General features: G+C 56.0%; 1 protein-coding gene and 1 long non-coding RNA gene across 6 annotated transcripts in view; both read right to left on the bottom strand.

The window, feature by feature from the left end:
- Positions 1-2,517: 2,517 nt before the first annotated feature.
- On the bottom strand, positions 2,518-7,218 carry LOC308530568. The gene is made up of 3 exons (XR_013996865.1): positions 6,590-7,218; positions 4,492-6,354; positions 2,518-4,400 (listed from the first exon to the last, which is right to left on the bottom strand). It is a non-coding gene; the product is annotated as an uncharacterized lncRNA (long non-coding RNA).
- Positions 7,219-9,193: 1,975 nt separating this feature from the next.
- ZNF274 (zinc finger protein 274) overlaps positions 9,194-22,021 on the bottom strand; it is a 21,835-nt gene continuing 9,007 nt past the window's right edge. For 4 of the 5 annotated variants that reach the window (XM_081107252.1, XM_081107254.1, XM_081107251.1 and 1 more), the window contains 4 exons: positions 13,935-14,450; positions 12,092-12,189; positions 11,251-11,377; positions 9,194-10,464 (listed from right to left, as the gene is read on the bottom strand). In XM_081107252.1, coding sequence (XP_080963378.1) covers positions 9,551-10,464; positions 11,251-11,377; positions 12,092-12,189; positions 13,935-14,450 — 1,655 coding nt within the window. In that variant the 3' untranslated portion in view covers positions 9,194-9,550. Of the gene's footprint in view, positions 10,465-11,181; positions 11,378-12,091; positions 12,190-13,934; positions 14,451-22,021 lie in introns of all 5 variants that reach the window. The other variant, XM_081107253.1, reaches the window with a different exon arrangement.

Here is a 22,021-nt window from a genome sequence, read left to right as displayed (position 1 = left end):
AGCACATTCACATCAGTTACACACAAACATGAAATCCTCCTTCCGTATCGCATGCTGGACCTGGGAAAGGGCTGGTCTGGCTGGGACCCTGCAGGACTGGGGAGGAGGCTCCTTCTCTTTACATTTCCAATTTCCTCTTTCCCTGATTATGGGGTGGGGTTTCAAGTGCTGCCCCAGGCTCCCGGACACTGCCATTCCCTCCTCCACATCTAGTCATACCCCCTATAGAACCGGTGGCGAACCTATGACACGCGTGTCAGAGGTGACACGCGAACTCATTTTTTTGGTTGATTTTTCTTTATTAAATGGCATTTAAATATATAAAATAAATATCAAAAAGATAAGTCTTTGTTTTACTATGGTTGCAAATATCCAAAAATTTCTATATGTGACACGGCACCAGAGTTAAGTTAGGGTTTTTCAAAATGCTGGCATGCCGAGCTCACATATAGAAACATTTTGATATTTGCAGCCATAGTAAAACAAAGACTTATATATATATTTTTATTTTTATTGCTTAAAGTATTACAAAGGGTATTACATATGTGTCCTTTTTTCCCCCCCGCCCTTGACAGTCCCCTGGCCTCCCCTATCCCCCAGTGTCTTATGTCCACTGGTTATGCTTATATGCATGCATACCAGTCCTTTGGTTGATCTAGACTTATATTTTTGATATTTATTTTATTTATTTAAATGCCATTTAACAAAGAAAAATCAACCAAAAAAATGAGTTTGCGTGTCACCTCTGAGACGCGTGTCATAGTTCACCATCACTGCTCTAGGGCAAGGGTGGGGATGTAAGGGCGGGGGCAGCACCCCTGGAGAACTTTTCTAGTTCATGGGAGCCAAACAGAGAACACAACTAGAAGCAAGATCTCCGCAGACTGACAAAGGGCTTTCCCGGAATGAGCTTGCAGCTTCTTTTAGGCCAGTGGTCGGCAAACCGCGGCTCTTTAGCCCCTTGAGTGCGGCTCTTCCACAAAATACCACGTGCGGGTGCGCACGTACAGTGCGAAGTTGACTTAAAACTTTAAGTAAAGTTTATAAAGTTAATTTTAGGGAACGTTGTGGAGTGAAAGAAGATGTAGTGTCGAGGATGGAGAAAGGTATGTGGAGATGGTTTGGACACAGAGAGAGGGTGAACGAAAGGAGATACAGAAACAAGTCTACAAGACGAGTGTGGGTGGGAGAGTTGGAAGGGGTCGACCTCAGCGGACGTACCTCAATCAGATGGAGGGCGTTTTTAGCAAAGGCCAGCTTAGGAGCACCCTGATTAAGTTATTAACAATGTACCTACGTATATAGTTTAATTTAAAAAATTTGGCTCTCAAACGAAATTTCAATCATTGTACTGTTGATATTTTACTCTGTTGACTAATGAGCTTGCTGACGGCTGTTTTAGGCATTCAGAATTAAGGAAGGAACACGTGAAGATTACGTGCAAAGAGGGGAGGGGAGGGGAAGGAAGACAGGGATCAGGGATGACACAATATTCAACAACAAAAGCATTTCAAAGGGGTGCCAACCCCGGGTAGAAACACGGAAACAATGGGCACAGTCTGCCTAAGACCAGTGGTTCTCAACCTTCTGGCCCTTTAAATACAGTTCATGTTGTGACCCAACCATAAAATTATTTTCGTTGCTACGGTGATGAATCGTCATGTAAATATCTGATATGCAGGATGGTCTTGGGCGACCCCTGTGAAAGGGTCGTTCTACCGCCAAAGGGGTCGCGACCCACAGGTTGAGAACCGCTGGGGCCCTAAGACAATGATAAGCTTTTTCACTACAGAATAGCCCTGGGGCGTGACCACCTGCCAGGACCGGCCTGGTAAGGAATTTCCGACCTTCTTAGGACCCTGAGGGGTCACTTTTCACAGAGGACTCCTTTCTTTATCCACAAGGAGGACCTGCACCCAGAGCCTCACTGGGTGGGCAGTGTGGTTTAACCCTTTGAGTGACAACCCAAATCCTAGGAACTCTGCTAAAATTGCCAAGGCATTTTTTGCTGATTATACAGCAGTTTTTTGGGGGGGAAAAAATTATGAATCGCAAGTAAATGAAGTGACATATTCAAAAACTTAAGGAAACCTTTACTACATTGACATACTTAGCAATACCGTCGTCACTAATAAAAGCAGACTTAGAGCCCTGTCCTGTTTGGCTCAGTGGATAGAGCGTGGGCCTGGGGACTGAAGGGTCCCGGGTTCGATTCCGGTCACGGGCATGTACCCGGGTTGCGGGCACGTCCCCCCCAGTAGGGAGTGTGCAGGAGGCAGCTGGTCGATGTTTCCCTCTCATCGATGTTTCTAACTCTCTATCCTTCTCCCTTCCTCTCTGTAAAAAAATCAATAAATTAAAAAAAAAAAAGCAGACTTAGAACTGGACGCCCTTTCGAAGCTTTGCTAGCGCTCCCGGCACTCTAGGGGTTAACAGAGGGACAATGGAGGCGCGGTCCAGGCGGGGGTGGGAGGCGCCACAGCCACAGACAAAAACACTGCGGCCCGGGGCCTGCTTTCCGGCAGAAGACGGCCCACGAGAGGCGCCCCGCCCGGTCCGGCAGCGGGAGGGCCGCCGCCACCACCGGGCGACAGCGAGGTGCCCTGGCGGGACCGACCGGCCCTCTCCCGTTCCCGCAGCCGGAGCGCCGTGAATCGGACAGGCCCCTGCCCGGCCCCACAAGAGGAGGCCTCCGGGCCGGTCCGCTCCCTTCTTCCCCGGCGCCGTTCGGGTCACCTCGGCCCGGTCCAGCGACCCGCTCCGCCCCACTCACAGCGGAACCTCCGCGCCCGTCGCGGCGCGCCTGACTCACCTGCGCGGGCGAGGCAATGGCGGCGCTTCCGGTGCGCGGCGGAAGTGCGCGCGCTCGGCGCCGGCAACTACAAGTCCCAGAAGGCAGCGCGCCGGGGGGTGGGGGGGGCGCCTGGTTCTCGCGCGCCTTCGGCCGTTTCTCGCGTGGCGCGGCGCGGCGGTTGCTCATCGCAACGGCGGCAGCGTCGTGACTGGCGGTGGGTTTAGGGCGCCGCTGGCTTCCCCTCTGTCCCCTGCCCCTCGCCCCCCGCACGCCGCACCCCCGTTTTACTGAGGCTCACGCTGCGGCCCGGACCCTCCCTTTCTTCCGGTTCTGCCCCTGGGGGCGCCCTCTCTTCCGGGATCGATGATTCTCCTTGTCCGGCGTCCGCGGCCGACGCTACAGAAAGGGGCGCTGAGGCCGCTGACGGACGCTGAGACCCACGGCGAGGGCGGGGGTCGAGTCTGAACTGCGCTTGGCCTTGCTTCTTCCTTTTTTAAGCCCTCACCGAGGACATGGGGATTGTTTTTAAAGAGACACGCATTGATTACCGATGTGACAGAGAAACGTGCCCCGGAGGCACCCCGCCTCCGCCGACTGTGCCTGACCCGGGGGTCGAACCCGCCACCTGGGTACCTGCCTGACGGGAATGGAACCGAAAGCTTTGGTGCTGGGGAAGGACGCCCCAAGGAATGGATACCCCCCGCACCCGGGGACACACAGCCTCCTCTCCTGGGGGGACCTTGATGACGTCCGCCTGGACCTGCCAGGGAAGTGGAGGAGGACCCCGATGGGGGAGCCCGAGTTCACCGCATCCCGCGCGTTTGGCGGAGGCTGAGATGCTGGGCGCAGACAGTGACCATCAGGAAAAACCGAAGCGTGTCGCCCGGTTGCGTGTCGCCGGGGCTGGAAGCCGGAGGCAGGAGGACCAGAAGCGGGTCGTCGCCTGTGGCTGCTCAGGGGGCCGTGTTTGCCTCCCCATTGGCCCTAAGGACGGGGGCGAAGACCGGGGAGGCTGGCAGTTTCGGATCCAAGTCTTTTTTTTTTTAATTCGCACCCGAGGATATGTTTTTATTGTTTTCTTTTTTTAAAGAGTGGGGAGTGTGGCGGGGAGAGAAACATGGGTTTGAGAAGCATCGGTCGCTTGCCTCTTTGCACGCACCCCGACCAGGGAGGGAACCCGAAACCCAGGACCGGGAGTCGAACCCGCCACCTTTTTGGTTTACCGGATGACACGCCAACGCACAGAGCCGCCACGCCTGGGCTGTGACCACCGAGTCCTGGCCGATTGGAGCCTTGTTGGCTGCAGGGAGGGTCGGCAGGGCCGTCGCCTGTAAAGTCAGTCATTGCTCGGTGTGTAGGACACAGTCAGGCCCGACACCCGCCCTGGCTCTACAAGACGGACGTCTTCCCAGGCAGCCGATTGGTGGGAGCCACTCCCCATCTCCTGAGCTCCTGGATTGTGCTCCTGTGTCTGGGGTGCTCCTGGCACTCACCTGGGACCCACCTCGTTGGTTGCTTTACCCAACAGCCATTGCCTTCCTACTCACAGATACTTGGTACTTGCTACCATGACCCTGCAATTTGCGTATTCCAGAAAGTCTGGAATCTACATTCCAAAGGATGTCTTTAAAAAAAAACAAACTATATATATATAATTGATTTCCTAGAGGAAGAGAGAGGGAGCGGGGTGATACCACACCCCTCAGGGAGTCTCCCAGAAAGTCTGCGGGACAGCGGTGGCAAAGGGCCTGGGCGTGGGGGCCCCTGGCCTGGTGCAGTGGGACAGTGTCCCCTTCCTGTTAGAGGGTGGACGGTTGGTTGGGAGCGGGGCGATGAGGTCTCCAGGACTCCTGGGCTGGGAAGGGGGTCTTGGCCAGGCTATAGGGGTCTCTCTAGGCAGGGGAGGCCTCCGGTTGAGCTGGGAGTGGGTGGTTCTCTGCTGAGGAGGTAGGTGTCAAGCCTGCCTAGGGGTTGTGGACCGGGCTGAGCTCAAGTAAATGGTCCTTTGGGCTGGTCTGAGGGCCCTTGGGTGTGGGGTGGGGCTGAACTGGAGGACCAGGGCACATGGTGAATTTGGGACCCCATTCCCACCGAAACTTCCCAGGTTCAGTCAAACAGCCTAGAATGCAGGCCTCTCTGACCGTCCAGCCATAGTTGAGAAAGGGACCCGGGGACTCACCTTGTGCTGGAGGCCCAGGGTGGTCACCGCCCGTCCCTCCCAGCTTCCCTTGCCCACCTGGCACAGGCTAGGGGCGTTTGCCCAAGTACAGTTTGGTTTCGTTCAGCCATTGGGAGGGGGAGAATTGGAGGGGCTAGAGTTGTGCCCTGAGCATAAACTTGGTTGAAGGAACTGAGAAATCTTGGGGGACCACACCCAAGGGCATGCCTGACTGCAGGGGAGCAGCAAAGGGGAGCCGTGTGGGGGCTGCTAGGAAAGGCCTCTCAAACTGGGTATCCACTCCCATCCTTGGGTTTTGCCCTGTCTGGTACTCTCCATTTGATTTGCTTAATAATCTCCAAATCCACTCACTTGTTAAAACTCAAAACTCCTCCATTTGACCCAGCAATCCCACTTCTAGCAATATATCCTGTATTCAATAGCAGTGTTATTTACAATGGCCAAGCTCTGGAAACAGCCCATGTGCCCATCAGTAGATGAGTGGATAAAAAGAAAAAGTGGTATATTTACACAATGGAATACTACGTGGCTGTTAAAAAAAAAGAACCCTTTTGCTTTGCAATAGCGGGGATGGACCTGGAGATTACGATGCTAAGCGAAATAAACCCGTCAGAGAAAGACACCTATATGTGGAACCCGATGAACAAAATAGGACCAGAGACATGGACGCAAGGACCAGACAGATCTCAGAGGGAAGGGGCCTTGGGGGGGACTGGAAGAGATGAGCTAAAGAACGTATGTGCATATATATATATATAAAGCCCATGGACACAGGCTACAGTGTGGTGAAGGCAGGGGGTGGGGCTGGGTGGAGGAAAATGGGGGACATCTGTAATAGTGTCAATAAAAAACCCTCAAAACTACTTTTAAAGGGGTCTTTCAGTTATTCACTTATTAAACATGAATTAAATTCAGTTGAAACAAAATATTGAATTTTAGCCAGATTATGTTGCCTCTGAAAGCCTGTTCTTTTTATTATTTTTTAAATCCTCACCCGAGGATATTTTTCAATGTTTAGAGAGTGGAAGGGAGGAGGAGAGAGAAATACGGATGTGAGACACATCAATTGGTTGCCTCCCGCATGTGCCCTGAGAAGGGCCAGGGATGGAGCCTGCAACCTAGGTATGTGCCCTTGACCAGGATCAAACCCAGGCCCCTTCCGTCTGCAGGGCAGCGCTCTATCCACTGAGCCAAACTGGCTAGGGCATGAAAACCTGTTCATTTTGTTAAAAAAAAGGTTTATTTGCCAAGTGTGTGAGAGGCTTAAAAAACAGCACCAAACCACGACCTTGATATTGGGAATCTTTGGTGGAAAACCACGAAGGGAGCCTCTTCCTTGCTTTGAGGGTTGGTATGAAGGGCAGATGATTTAGTTGCTCATCTACACCAGTGATGGCGAACCTTTTGAGCTCGGCGTGTCAGCATTTTGAAAAACCCTCACTTAACTCTGGTGCCGTGTCACATATAGAAGTTGTTTGATATTTGCAACCATAGTAAAACAAAGGTTGATATTTTTGATATTTTATATATTTAAATGCCATTTAACAAAGAAAAGTCAACCAAAAAAATGAGTTTGCGTGTCACCTCTGACACATGTGTCATAGGTTCGCCATCACTGATCTACACCGTTCTTGGGTGATTCTAGTGTTAAACCAGGGGGTGATCTTTCCATCGACCCTGAGAGGAGGGGTGTCATGGAATTCCGGGGATGGTCATCCTGGGAGGAGAGATGCTTGTGGTTGGGGGATCGGTTTGTTGATTTGAGAGGCAGGTGGAGTGAGACACACCTGTTTGTTGTCGCATTTATTGGTTGCTGGTGTGTGCTCTGACAAGGGATCGAACCTGCAACCTGGGGGTATCAGGACACGCTCTAACCAACTGAGCCACCCTGCCAGGGCCCAGCAAATGTTTCTTAAGGGGAGAGTAGTGAACAGCCACGCCCAGTCTCTGCCCGCATGGGCCTCATGTTCCAGCCAGAACCACAGGCCTGTAGTTCCATTGGTCATGCAGGGCTATGGGAGCTGTGAGGCTGAGTCAGGGTGAGGGCTGAGGGCATGAGCAGGGCGGCTGGCCAAGCCATCCCAGAGGGAGGGAGAGTGTCAGCAAAGAAGATGGAGCCACATCCTTCTAAGACAGTGGTTCTCAACCTTCCTAATGCCGCGACCCTTTAATACAGTTCCTCATGTTGTGGTGACCCCCAATTTCATTGTTACAAATGGAACATAATTAAAGCATCGTGATTAATTACAAAATATGTAATTATATATGTGTTTTCTGATGGTCTTAGGCGACCCCTGTGAAAGGGTTGTTCTACCGCCAAAGGGGTCGCGACCCACAGGTTGAGAACCGCTGTTAAGACCTTGTCTCAAGGAAGTCACATGGCATTATTCTGCTGCCGCTATTGGCCGGAACAAGCCCAGGCGGTTTCTGGGGAGGAACGGCTAAGGATTTGTGGCCACGTTTGAAATTGCCGTGGACAGGAAGGCAGTCGGCTCACCTCCCGTGACCACCTTCTCAGCACAAACCAGTGTATGACATTTAGGATGAAGGAAGCTGGTTTGAGGACATGGCTGTGAACTCACCAGCCAGTGCTGGGCACCCCGGTGAGGCGCGTCTACATCGCTGGTTCTCGGAGAACTGCTCCTTCTTCCTAGGAAAGGTCTCCCACTCATGCATGGGAGGGCAGCAGCACCCACGTACCTTCTTCAACCCAGATCTTCCCATTGCTCCAAGCCAACAGGGCCATGTCAGGTCGTGGGAAAGACTAAATATGATACCACAGCCAGGAGCCCTTTGCCTGGGGAGGCCGTGCAGGCAGCACCCAACCACTAACTGCTGAACGTTCATTACTTCTGACCCAGGGGTTTAGAAGATGTTTTAAAATGTTTATGCAGAACCCAAGAGAACAAAGGTGGAGGAGGAGTGGAGGAAGGGGTAGAATGGGCTGCGGGTTACAGGCTGTCACCTGGAGAAATTTGTAAAGAAATACATTTTTATTGATTTCAGAGAGGAAGGGAGGGGGAGATAGAAGCATCAATGAGGAGAGAGAATCATTGATCGGCTGCCTCCTGCACACCCACTACTGGGGATCAAGCCTGCAACCCAGGCACGTGCCCTAACCCGGAATCAAACTGTGACCTCCTGGTTCATAGGTTGATGCTCAACCAACAGACCCACCCCAGCTGGACCTGGAGAATTTTAATGTCATCTCACGTGAAACATGGGCGTCAAATACATGTCCCTCCCTCCCACAAGTCCCTCAGGGAAGTGGAAATGTGAAGCGCACATGCCTAGGTGTCCATGCTTGCCTGGGTTTCCAGCTCTCTGGGCCCCTAGGACAGTGATGGCGAACCTGACACGCGTGTCAGAGGTGACACGTGAACTCTTTTTTTTTTTAATATATTTTATTGATTTTTTACAGAGAGGAAGGGAGATAGTTAGAAACATCGATGAGAAAGAAACATCGATCAGCTGCCTCCTGCACATCTCCCACTGGGGATGTGCCCGCAACCCAGGTACATGCCCTTGACCGGAATCGAACCTGGGACCCTTCAGTCCGCAGGCCGACGCTCTATCCACTGAGCCAAACCGGTTTTGGCTGAACTCACTTTTTTGGTTGATTTTTCTTTGTTAAATGGCATTTAACTATATAAAATAAATATCAAAAATATAAGTCTTTGTTTTACTATGGTTTCAAATATCAAAACATTTCTATATGCAACACGGCACCAGAGTTAAGTTAGGGTTTTTCAAAATGCTGGCACATCGAGCTCAAAAGGTTCGCCATCACTGCCCTAGGACGTTCTCTCTCTGTCCCCATGCCCTGCACCTAACTGTATCTTGATGGGACAAGGGACCCAATGACATTCATCCTGACTCACTTGGCATCTTGGGCTGGAGGGATTGCAGCCTTGCACAGAATCTGCCAGAATTGGTCTGACAACCTCCATCCTTTTTTTAAAAAAAACCCAATTAATTTTGTTACCCGCCCGCCCCACCCCCGAGGATTTTTAAATATTGATTTTTTAGAGAGGAAAGGGGAGAGAGAAACATTGATCAGTTGCTGCCCACAGGCGCCCTGACTGGGAATCAACCCGCAACCTTTTGGTGAATGGGACGATGCTCCACCCAACTGAGCGGCCTGCCAGGGCTCCACTCTTGTGTTAACATCGCTTATTTATCAAAACAATGAAGGGTATTTAAACAGGAAAATACACAGACTCTACCGCAGAAATATAGTTTACTTATCCATCTTCTCTTTTAGTCCTTGTTCATACACATAAATACTTTACTACAAATATCAGTGCACCCACTTCATTGTAAGCACTTCGCTTGCAGTAACATCCCTCGTAATGACCAAATCACAACTGCAAATCCATTGAGTAAAAAACTAGATCTCTTTTCCAGCTGTCACATTCATTATCGACGATGCCCACGTCCCCTGTGTGCGCAGGACGGGGCCCCTGGAGGTCCTTTGGTCTTGAGAACACCGTCCTTCAGTGCTTTGGGGTCAGGCCCGAGTCCCAGCACACCACTCAGGTTCTGGTGCAGGACTGGGCTGAGAAGGCAGCGTCTCATCAACTGGCTTTAGCGCCCGATCGGTGTCTCTTCTTGCGTTTAGCCCCACTGTGCGTCTTCTGGTGCCCGATGAGGTGTGAGCTCTGGGTGAAGGCCTTCCCGCATCTGTCGCAGACATAGGGGCGCTCCCCGGTGTGGATCCTCTGGTGCCGGATGAGGTGGGAGCTCTGGCGGAAAGTCTTGTTGCAGAACTTGCACAGGTAGGGCCTGGCTCCGGTGTGAGTCCTCAGGTGCTGGGAGATGGCCGAGCGGTCATTGAAGGTCCGCCCACACTCTCGACACTTGAACGGCCTCTCTCCAGTATGAATCCTCTGGTGCTGCGTGAGGGAGGAGCTCTGGATGAAGGCCTTCCCGCAGTACCGGCACACGTAGGGCTTCTCTCCCGTGTGGATCTTCCTGTGCACGGAGAAGTACCTGGGGTTCCGGAACAGTTTGCTACACGCGCTGCAGCGGAACACCTGGCTCCCCTTGTGGATCTGCACAAACGTGACCTGCGGGGTGCTCCTGCTTTCCCGGGCTCTGCTCCCTTGGCGGCTCTGCTGGGTTTGTACCTGGGAATCGAGCGCTGCCTTTCTAAGGCGTGAGCTATGCCTGCGTGAGCTATGCCTGCGCAAGCCTTTCCGGGGTAGGGTTTTCCGGAGGGAGGCGCGGCTTGTGGCGAGACCCCTGCCTGCTGGGGACTTGGGGCTTTTATGCTGCTGCTTCTCAGAGAGGGCTTCCTCCTGGGCCAGCCCCACAGGCGGCAATGCCGTGTCCCCAGCTTCCAGGGCCCGCCGCTGCGGGGCCTCCCCTGAGGTAGAGGGTTGGGCCTCAGCCCCCGCGAGCTCTTCCACTTTCAGGTTGGGGGCTGGTTCTGCCTCAGGAAGAGCTGACTTTGGGGGTAACTGCTCCCCTTCCAGTGTGGTCTCCCAGCCTGAAAGACACCAGAAGGTGTGGGTTACGCAGAGGAAATGCTGACGTGGGCTGAGAGCAGGACGATTACGTTTGAAAGCTGGGGGATGTCTTATGTGTTTTTTAATCCTCAGCTGAGGGTATGTTTTTATTCACTTTATTAAGGAAGGGGGAGAGAAAGAGAAACAGTTGCCTCCTGTAAATATCCTGACCGGGGAACCAACCCACAACCTAGGTATGTTCCCTGATGGGGAACTGAACCCGCAACCTTTTGGCGTGCGGGACCAACACCCCCACCAACTGAGACACCCCGCCAGGGCAAAGCTGGGGATGGTCTCCCCCAAGTGCAGTCTTGCAACCTGGGGAGCGACTGAGAAAAGCAGTGATGCAGCCAAGCGGGGACACTGTGCTTGAGACAGGCTAGGGTGTCTGCCAGCTCTCCATCTCCCGTGCGGCCCTCAGACGCCCACAGTGAGGTCCTTCAGTGGGACTGAGGCTGCCCCGTGCACACAACACCCACCCCTTCAGGGCCACAGGCCAGTAAAGGCCCTGGTTGGAGCAAGGGACTTGAGAAACATCCATGTGAGAGAGACACATCGACCGGTTGCCTCTTGTATGCGCCCTGACCCAGAATCGAACCTGCAGCCTTTCGGAGTACAGGACGATACTCCAACCAACCAAGCCCCCCAGCTCTTGAGGGCACACCCATTCCTCCAGCTGGGCCCAGAGAAGGCACTACCTGACGCGGGGCCCCCGTGCCACCCCTGTCCTGAGGGCAGTGCGGGCGAGAGTGAGGGCAAGGCCTCACCCACGGAGACCAGGTGTCGGAAGGTCTCCAGCATCACGTCATGGTACTCGGTCCTCTGCGTGGGGTCCAGCAGCTCCCACTCATCCCTGTTGAAGTCCAGGGCCACGTCCAGGAAGGTCACTGGCTCCTGCGAGGCCACGGTGTGCTGATCAGCAGGAGGGTCAGGAGCCCTCGAAGGGGACAGAGCCTGCTCTGCAGGGAGGGGTGCCTTTGCTTTGGGGAAGAGTGTGGGCTGAGGCAGAGCCCCAATTTCACCAGGAGTAGCAGGTACCTCCGCTACCCACACCTGAGTGCAGCTCACCTTTCCCCACACTCCCCACGCGTCCGGCTCCTGGGCAGCCGACCCACGTGGGGGAACAACAGCTGCCGTGGGGGGTGTCCCCCGGCCGCCATGACCGGGATCAGTCCTTTCCGAGGGGCCCACGAAGACTCCAGGGGGAGAGGCCTCCCACGGCCCTTTGCCTGGACCTGGGAGCATTTTGCCCCCAGGAGGCAGAGCCACAAGATGGGCTGGAGAGCCCCCCACCACCGGGGAGCCCCTGGACACAGCCTTGCCTGAAGCACCCCCAGATCACCCCACACGAGCGCCAGCACCTTCCTGCAGAGGCAGCTTCCGCCAGGAGCAGCCCTGGCCAGGGCCACACAGACACAGGGCTGGGGCCCACCTCTGAGCTTCAACAACTCTGGTTCTTTTGCAGCGAATCTCGACCGTCTCTGTCACGCTCTCCTGCCCTTCGCGCTAGGGAACTCCGAAAGGCCTGGCCCGCAGGCTGTGGGGTGGGGTGGGGGTCCCTCACAGGAGAAGCTGTGACAGAGCAGGAAGGGGTGCCGCTCCCCTCACCTCTGGCAGGACCTCTGCTGGGCAGGTGGTCTCCTTCTCCTCCTCCTCCTTCTGAGCTGGGGTCTCCGGGGGGCAGGTGGGGCCCGGGGCAGGCAGAGCTGGGAGAGAGCAGCACAGGGTCAGGGGGTTGCAGGACAGGGTCAGCCCATCTCTGGCCCGACGGGGCTCCGTGTGCTCCACTCACCTTCTCCTCAGAGGCTAAGCCCGCACCTCTGGCCCCTGAGTCCTCCGACCGCCTGTCCCCACCTGACACTGTGGAGGGTGGGGCTGTCCGGCCCCAGGACAGACCCGCTCTCCGACACACCCGTCCTGATGTGAATTCTGCCAAGTCTCCTCCAATTCAGGAAACAGCCCTGCTCAGCCTCATAGCCCTGCTCAGCCCTAACTTTCCCCAACCTCCGTGTACCCCATCAACGTCTCTCTCTCTCTTCCTCTAAAATAAAAAAAATATCCTCAAGTGAGGATTTAAAAAAAGAAAGAAAAAAATCCATCAGGTGCTGCATGGGGCAGGGAGGTGAGCAAAACGGACCTCAGCCACACAGAGGCCAGTCCCATGGACTCGGCTCCCAAACGCAGCCACCCCTCCTGGCTGGGTGGCTCAGTGATTAAAGCGTCACCCTGATATACCAAGGTTGCGGGTTCCATCCCTGATCGGGGCATAGGTGGGAGGCAGTTAATTGATGTCTTTCTCTCTCTAAAATAAATAAATAAGTAAATAAAAAAGACCCCAGTGGGTGTGGCTCAGTGGTTGAGTGCCAACCTATGAACCAGGAGGTCATGGTTCAATTCCTGGGCAGGGCACATGCCTGGGTTGTGGGCTCAATCCCCAGTGTGGGGCGTGCAGAAAGCAGCCGTCAATGCTTCGCTCTCATCATTGATGTTTCTCTCTCTCTCCCTTCTCTGAAATCAATAAAAATACTTAAAAAAAAAAAAATACATAAATAAGTGGAACAACAAATCAATGTTTTTCTTTCCTAAATAAATAAATACATTTATTTAAGAAAAAAAAGCAACCCATTAGCCACCAGCCACACCTGCTGCCAATGAGGAGTCTGGGAAGCTCCCTCAGACCTGCCGCTGCCCCTGAACTCAGGGCTCGGTGCCCCGAGCCAGGGAACTTCCCAAGGGCCCTGCCCTGCGCTGTGCTCCTGCTGGTGGACCTACCCCACCTTCTGATGCCGGAACAGACTGACGGCTCCCACCGTGGCCTGTGCGGGGATGCTCCCCCCTGGCACACCCATCCTGCTGCCTCTGAGCTCTGCTCCGGCCGGGTGCTGGCCTCCACGGCCCCACTGCCAGCGCCCTCTAGTTCCTCTCAACGCCACCGTCTCACACGCATTCATCCGTCACATTCGTCTCACACGCATTCCTTCGCCATATTCCCACCTCACACTCTCATCTGCCACGTTCCGTCTTTGCTGGGAGACTGGGGCCGGCTGAGCTCAGGAGCCTGCGTGTCCTGGTCACTGCGGTGGGTGTGCACAGCCCCACCGCAGGGGAGACACGGGACGGCGCCCCAGGAACGTGCCTGTGGGACTGAAGTCAGGGTTCCTCCTGGCTGTGGGCAGAGCCGACGGAGGACACTGAGCAGCTCATTGGAGAGCTCCCTGAGAAGCCTGGGGTGGGGGTCCCTGCACCGGCAGCCCCCCCCCCCCCAGGGTTCCATAGCGGGGGTGGGGCCCGAGGCCTCCATTTCCACAGCTGGGTCCAGGGAGGATTCGCCAAGCCCTTGAGCTGGAGGCCACGGCAGGGACCCCCGCAGCACGGACGCACAGGGCACCCCCACCCCCACCCTCCAAGAGCCCCACAGGGGTGCCCCCTCCGCACCCGTCCCTGCACCCACCTTTCTCCTCGGATGCCCAGGTCACATCCTCCACCAGGGCCACCGCCTGCTGGCAGTCCTGCGGGTGCTGCGACTCCACCCACAGCCGGAGCTTGGCGGGCAGCGCGCCCAGGAACTGCTCCAGCACCAGCGCCTCCAGCATCTGCTCCTTGGAGCGCGCCTCGGGCCGCAGCCACTGGCGGCACAGCGCGCGGAGCTCGGCCTGGGCCTCTCGGGGCCCCGCCGCCTCCTCAAAGCGGAACCCCCGGAAGCGCTGTCGTGCGGCCTCGGGGTCGGCGGGGTGGCTGCCCGGCGGGGGCGGGGGCTCCCCGCGGCCCTCGGGGCTCAGGCCGTCCTCTCCGGCGTAGAGGGCCCAGAGGCGGGCGTTCCGGGAGCGCGCCGCCTCCTCGTTCAGGGAGAGGACCTCCACCACCTCGATCTGCATCCGCGGCGCCCCGGGGAGGAGGTCCGACGGGGGGTCCGACGGGGGGTCCAACGGGGGGTCCGGTGGGGGGTCCCGCGGAGCCTCAGGACGCCCTGCAGCGAGAAGCGGAGGAGCCGTGACCCGGGGGCTGCACATGGACCTGTGAACCGGGTCACAGCTCCATCCGGGTCGGGGCACAGGCCGGTTCGGCTCCATCCCCGGAGGCGGGGGGGGGGGGGGGGGCTCTCTCCCTCTTCCTCTCTCTCTGTAAACAACCGATAAAATATATTAAAAAAAGAAACACATGAAAAGACGTTCAGCATCAGTCGCCACCTGGAAAGCGCAGAGTAAAAGCAGGTGAGATACCTCCTCCCGGAACAGGGCGAGCAGTGTGCGCCCGGAAGGCCCAGCGCCAGGAGGGGGAACCACAACCTGAGACGGGAGGCCGGCACCCCCCCCCCCGGGGGCAGGAGCCCCGCAGGCACCCCCCCCCAGAACAGGAGCCCCGCAGGCACCCCCCCCCCGGGCAGGAGCCCCGCAGGCACACCCCCCCCCGGCAGGAGCCCCGCAGGCACCCCCCCCAGGGCAGGAGCCCCACAGGCACCCCCACCCCAGGGGCAGGAGCCCCACAGGCACCCCCACCCCAGGGGCAGGAGCCCCGCAGGCACCCCTCAGGGCAGGAGCCCCGCAGGCACCCCCACCCCAGGGGCAGGAGCCCCGCAGGCACCCCCACCCCGGGGGCAGGAGCCCCGCAGGCACCCCCACCCCAGGGGCAGGAGCCCCGCAGGCACCCCCCCCGGGGCAGGAGCCCCGCAGGCACCCCTCCCCGGAGGCAGGAGCCCCGCAGGCACCCCCACCCCAGGGGCAGGAGGAGCCCCGCAGGCACCCCCCCCCCCCCAGGGGCAGGAGCCCCGCAGGCAGCTCCTCGGACGTGACACCGGAGCCGCTGCCCCCGGTGCAGCCAGGAGACCCGAACCTGCCGCTCGAGCCTCAGGCTTATGCTTATTGGAACTAGGCGGACATATTTGAGAAGTTGCTTTAAAACAAACAACGAAGAAAATGGGCGTGGACCCCGAACTATGTCCCCACAGGGAGCGGGTGGCCGCGAGGAGGGGCGCAGGGCTGACTCGCTGCGGGCGGAGGACGAGCGCGGAGCCCAGGGAGCGGCCAGGCGCCTGGCCCGGCTGTGGGACTCCATCCACCTGAAGGCGGGCAGGAAGCGGGCCGGGGCGGCCAGGCCTTCCCGGGCTGCGGGGCCGCGCTGACGGAGGAGGGACTTTAGCGGGTGCAGAGGCCTGGCCCCAGGTCCGAAACCAGAAACAGAAAGGAACCCGAAGGCAGACAGCCCGCGGTCCCCACGGGAGAGAGGCCGGGCGACTCCACGGAGGAGGGCGGGCGCGGGGACAGCCAGCGGGCGGCTCAGGAAGGCGGCGAGCACAGGGGCGGGGCGGCGACTCCCGGGCGGCGGCCCAGCGCGGGCGGGGGGTTTGGGGAAGAAACGCCCCCCCCCCCCCGGATCGGCCAGAGACGGGGACCAGGCGTGATCGGCACGCCCGGGACAAGTGAGGGAGGCCAGCGGGTGCTGCTCCCGGAGCCAGGCAGCGGCCAGGGGAGCGCTGGTGCCCGTCCGCGCTGAGCCGCACCCGGCAGCGGCTGCGGTTGGCGGGACGGAGACAGAGCCGCGCCGGGTCCGTCCCCCGGGGACACTCCAGCCGCCGGGGGTGCAGGTGCGGGAAGGAAAGGGGACCCGCGGGCAGGCGGTTCTCGGGGACCGCGAGGGAGGCCCCAGGAGCTTGGACTCGGGCTCCACAAGGGACACCGGGCTTTGCTGAGGCCTCACTGGGTGCTGGGCTGTTCCTTCAAAAAAATATCTTTACCACATTTCCATTTCCAGAAGTAAAAACAAAACCAAGAAAGAAAGAAAAACTACGCTTTCGAACCCAGGGTTTGGGTGGGGAGGGGGGGGCAGAGGGAGCGAGCCCGCCCTTCCCTGCACCCGGCCAGGCGCTGCGACGCCGGACGCGGTTCCCGAAGCCCGTGGAGCCCACGGAGCCTGAACACCCACACGGACCTCAGCCTCATCACCACAGGAAAGCGGGGGGAGGCAGGGCAGGAAGTCACCACCAGCGGCTGCGGCTGAGAAAAAGGAAAAAAAAACGGACGCAAAAGGACGCGACGTTAGGAGCGACGGCGCAGCCCACCAGCGCGCGGTCAGCCAGGCGCGGGAGGGAGGGGGAGGGGGAGGGGGACGCCGCGCACTACATTTCCCAGGAGCCTCCGCGGCGCGGACTTCCGGCGCCGCCATGTTGCCTTGGGCGCGGCGCGGCCACGCCCCCAGGACGGAGGTTCGGCGGGTAGCCCGGCTGGTCTCGGGTGTCCCGACCCCCGAGGAACCACCGGCGCCTCACCGTCTGCGAGTCCGTCCCTCCGGACCCGCGGGAGCGAGCGCGGGCGCCTTCCCTCCCGCACCGCAGCCGGCATCCCGGCCCCTTCGCCCGCCATTAACCCCTCGCCCTCTTCTCGGAGGCCTCCCCGGTTCCCATTCCAACCCCCACGTCCTTCTAACAGGGCGCGTCCGACGTCGCGGTGTCCCCGCCTCCAGACCCCACAGGGACGCAGACGCGGGAGCGGGAAGGGCGCGGCCCGCGGTCCTGCCCCCGCCCGGGCGCTGCGCTGGCGCCACAGCCCCGAGCTGAGCTGAGCTGAGCGGGGCTCGCTCTCCGGGTCTCACCGCCACCCAGGCGCTCCCGTCCCAGGTTCGGGGTGCTCCCCCTAAGAATGACAGCGCTGCCCCGCCCTCCTCCGCAGCAGGCGCCCCGGGCTCCACGGGCACCCGCTCTCGCTCCTTTTCCCGCTCCCTCTGGCGCTGACCTCCCCGCCGGGGCTTCAGGGCTTCGGGGTTCACCCTGCCCCCACCCCAATCCTGGGTTCGAAGGCGTAGTTTTCTTTCCTTTTTTTCGGTTTTGTTTCACTTCTTGAAATGGAAGCTCTCAGGCTTGAAACTTCCCTCCGCGGTAACGCGGCCCCCTGGCAGTGCCCCCAGCGGGTGCGGGCGAGCGGGCGCCTCCCCAGAGGCCGGACTGTAGCCATCAGCAGGCCTGGCCCCGAGCCCTCATCTTCTCATCTCCGCGCTGCTGCAGCTTCCTGACCCCAAACATGTGGGTTTTGGATCCTGGTTCGTCAGGGCGTTTTACTTGGTGCCTCCCCTTAAAGTAACTGCTGGGTTCTTATCCGCCGCCCCGGTTCTGACGGACTTATTTCTCCTTTAATGTTGGTCATGAATTTAGTTTCTTCTCATCCTTGGGGGCACTGGGGTGCTTTTCAAAATCTTGCGTTGAGTGCTCGCTCAGAAATGTGAGCTCGTGTTGTTTTAAGCCGCAGAACCTTCTGGGTCGGGGTGTCAGGAGCTCAGTGGGTCCTTACGGTGCCGAGCGCCCAGGGGACCGCAGGCCAACACGGTTCTGCACAGTCACCATCAAAACCCCCGACAGCTGAGCTCCAGCTTGACTTCCAACCTCACGAACCACCCGCAGTTGAAAATGAATGCGACACCGGACCCAGGACTCTCCCCCCTGAGCCCGGCCCACCCCCTTACACAGCCCAGAACCCACACCGGCCCGCAGCTGTTCCCATTCCACCAGGAACAGGAGAGCAGATGGGCGCTCTGTGGCTGATGGGAAGGGAAACACAATGGTCCAAAGACGCTGGCAACACGGTTCCTCCCGTGGTCACATGGCTGGCTGCACAGGCGCGTGTTACTCCCGTGGTCACGTGGCTGACTGCACAGGCGCGTGTTACTCCCGTGGTCACGTGGCTGACTGCACAGGCGCGTGTTACTCCCGTGGTCACGTGGCTGACTGGCGCGAGCATAGGCTCTGCCACTGCTAGCATTGGGAGAGTGTTGTGACACCCCACCCACCACTAGCCCGGGGAGAGATAAAAACTCTGGGCACGGTTTCTATTGCAAGCACACTGCTTTTGAACCTTCATTAAAAAAAAAAAAAATCGTAGTGTGAACCATCTGCCGGGGAACAGAGGTCCTGGCTTTCGGCCCACCAGCCGAGTGCCCCCAGGGAAACCTGGGCCACGTAATCCGCTCACTTGCAACTAGGACAGGCTAAAGGGAGCTGCTCTTTTCCTCTCATGCGCCGTCACCTGCTTCTCTCTCAAGGTAAGTGGCTCCCTCACAGCAGTTTCCTAAGGAAGCTGACAGCTAACCAGGTGTATGTCAGCGACGGCCCACAAACCTAAGTTACCTAATTACAGTGACTGCTGAGGCCGCCAACTGGGTTTTGTGCACCGGAAACACCAAACCCAGGCCCAGAGAAGGACCTGCTGAAGGTGTGGATGATCACCTTGACATCAGCCAAAGTCTTGGAATCCACCACAGCAGCTGCCATTTCATTAAGGCCCCATAGTCTCTGTAAACAAGTGTCCAACCTTTACACAAAGAAGATCATGTTGGGAGAGGCTGGGAACCCTGCCCAGGGCCCCTCGGGGAACGTAGCAGGGATACAAACCCTGCTCTCTTATGCCCTTTACACCAAAGGGGACTTATAATAACCAGCACCTCACTTTTTCTCAGATGTGCCCAAGTGTGTCTCACCCAGAGGTCTTCACATTGGCCACCTCCCTACCAGGCTGTTTTTCCCATGTTCCCATCCAGCTCTCAGCTCATGTGTCACCTCCTCAGAGCTGTCTTCCTGCCCACTTCCAAAGCAAGCACACTACCCACCCTCCCCAGCAGGCCCCATTGTGTCATTTCTCTCAGAGCACTGACTCATCTCCAAGTCTCTGGTCCAGTAATTACTGTCACCTCTTCACCTCTACAGCAGCCCTGCCCAGGGAATTTGATCGAAAGACATGTCCTAGATCTGCACTGTCCCACTCGCAGCCACCAGCTGCACATGACCAAGGAACATTTGAAGGAAGGCCAGTCCCACTAAGTTCAATCAGCTGCATGTGCTCTGGAATTAAAGAGGCCAATGAGATGGGCCTCCCCACTTGGTTCCTCACCGTGACCCACACCTGAGACAGCGCTAGGCACTCGGGCAGGTGCTCAAGCAGTATTCGTTGACTCAACACGGCTTCTAAGGGCCTTTTAGTCTTCTGCCTGGATTTCCCATTTCTGTCAAATTCCAGAAAATGTCACTGGCACTGAAACTGTGTCCTATGTAGAAATTATCCTGGGAGGATTGCTGCTGCTACAAAGTCCCCACCTGCTTGGGAGTCTGAGCCATGGCTTGAAGTACAGGCCTCAGAGTAAGAGGACACCTGGTTGACACCCCCACCTGCTGCTTCCCAGAGGAGCCAGGCCAGCAGGTGGCATTCCTGCTCCCACGGTAAAGTGGCGCCAGCGGCACTTCCCTGGGGGCTATCGGACTTAAGTCCTAACTTTATACACTTCTAGCCTTTGTAAGCCCTCAAAAGTTAATATTTACACTTATTCTTCTACACTCCACTAACGGAACTTTCTTCAAATAAAGCCTGTCCATTCCTTAATTTATTCTTGGGTACAATTTCCAAAAAGTATTAACAAAATCTTTCCTTCATTTGTATTCAATTGATTATTCCTGGTATAAGGCAAAACTATTAATTTCTGCATTATCTTATACTTTGTCACACTTTTATATGTATATTTTTTTTTATTGATTCCAGAGATGGATAGAAACATCAATGATGAGAATCACTGACTGGCTGCCTCCTGCATGCCCCCTGTTGGGAATTGAGCCTGCAACCCAGGCATGTGCCCTTGACCCGAACCGAACCTGGGACCCTTCAGTCCCCAGGCCAACAACCTATCCACTGAGCCAAACCGGCTAAGGCTAATTGGTCACATTTCTGAGCTCATTACTATTTCAGAGGGTCAGCCTTTGCCAGTCTGTGTTCTATTCTGTCTGAATTGTTAATGTTCCATGAAACCATCTTTCTTTTTAAATATATTTTTGATTTCAGAGAGGAATGGAAGAGAGAGATAGAAACATCAAAGATGAGAATCATTGAGTAGCTGCCTCCTGCACGCCATCTACTGGGGATTGAGCCCAAAACCTGGGCATGTGCCCTTGACCTGAATCAAACCCAGGACCCTTCAGTCAGCAGGACGCTCTATCCCTGAGCAACACCAGCCAGGGCATGGAAACCATCTTTTAACAGAAAGCTGGAAGGTAGTCCCTGCCCAGATTAGGACTGAGATGTAACTGGCCGCTGCATAGTTACGGGCAGCACCTCTAAGATGGAATATCGCCCCCCCACGCAGTTTCCTTCTTGGGCTGTATTCACAACCTCTCAGTTTCTACATCCTGCCAGCCACAAGCAATCAACACACATTCATATTTGTGTTTTATGTGTATGTTTTTAAGAAAAAGGCATAGATGATATGTGCATCCATGTATCTTTACATATGTAAGATACATGTGGTTAAAAGATATTTTAAGAAAGGCACATATTAGAGATGTTTTCATCCAGTACACAGATTTGGCTCATCCTTTCTAACAGTTGTGCAAAGCAGTATAATGAAAACAACTACACATGGTGCTGAATATCTGTATAGTTTTCCCCTGTATAGTCTTTTACCTTGACTCTTTATTTGCTTAATCAAAGTTACCCCCAAAATGGGCTCTTCGATCATTTTTTTCTCCTCCATTTGGATTCAGTTATTCCTGCTTTGATCTGATTTATCCTCTTTCCTTAGATCTTTTGGAGGTGCCCCCCCCCCAAATGTTGGCTATGCTTAGTTGATTTGTTTCTCTTCATATTCAATTAATAGGTAAGGAATTACCCTGGGGATTACATCTGGATATCCAGTGGTGCCAGGTAAAAGGATCAAGATTGCATGGGCCTTAGAGAACAAAACAGGTATGTGGAAGGTGACAGAGGACATAGTGTTTTCAAATAAAGATTGCACAGTATTTGACCGCACTCTTCCAGGCTGGGTTCCTATCTCCAAGGACGTGAGCTCTCAGAGTTCTTCATAGCACCATTTCATCTCAAGATTTCCTTCATCATCCCTTACACACTCTCATCGCAAAGCCTTGCCTTGTCTTCAAAGCCTCCTCTCTTTAAGACGCCCTCGTGCAGCACTTATTCACTCAAGTTTCCTGAGTCAGAGATTCAGTGACTGTCTTAGCAACTGGGGACACATCACAAATTGAAATAAGGATGCCTGTCCTCACCCATGTTACTTAATATTTGTTCCAGGTGTTCAGGTCAGATAACAGGACAAGCTGGGAAAGCAGGCCCTGTTTTATTTGTATACTTTTATCATCTGTTTTATGCAGTTTCCCTCCTGTATGACTTATTCAGTATAAAAACAGAGTGAGACATTTCATTCTTCTTCAATATGGTTGGTTCAATCCAGTGTAAGGCTTTTTGTTTGCTTGTTGTCAGGTAAGGTGAGACCAAGGCTGTGGCTTTCACCTGCGCAGGTTGCATTGAGAGTGACCTCTCATATGAGTCCTCTGTTGCGGGACACGACGAGGACTCCTACTGAAGGGCTTGCCGTGGATTCTGTGATTCCTGAAGCCTTCCTAACACTGGCCACATCCTCAGGCGCATTCCAGTATGACTTGTGAGGCTGAACGAGAGAGCTACTCCTCAGGCCTTTTCCACAGCAATCACATCCCCATGGTTTCAGATTTCTCAGATGTAATTACTTGATGTTAGAACTTTTTCCATATGACTAGAT

This window comes from Myotis nattereri (assembly GCF_964212035.1).
Source record: "Myotis nattereri genome assembly, chromosome: 15".
In the NCBI taxonomy this organism is placed as follows: domain Eukaryota; kingdom Metazoa; phylum Chordata; class Mammalia; order Chiroptera; family Vespertilionidae; genus Myotis; species Myotis nattereri.
This window is presented reverse-complemented; position numbering and strand designations above follow the sequence as displayed.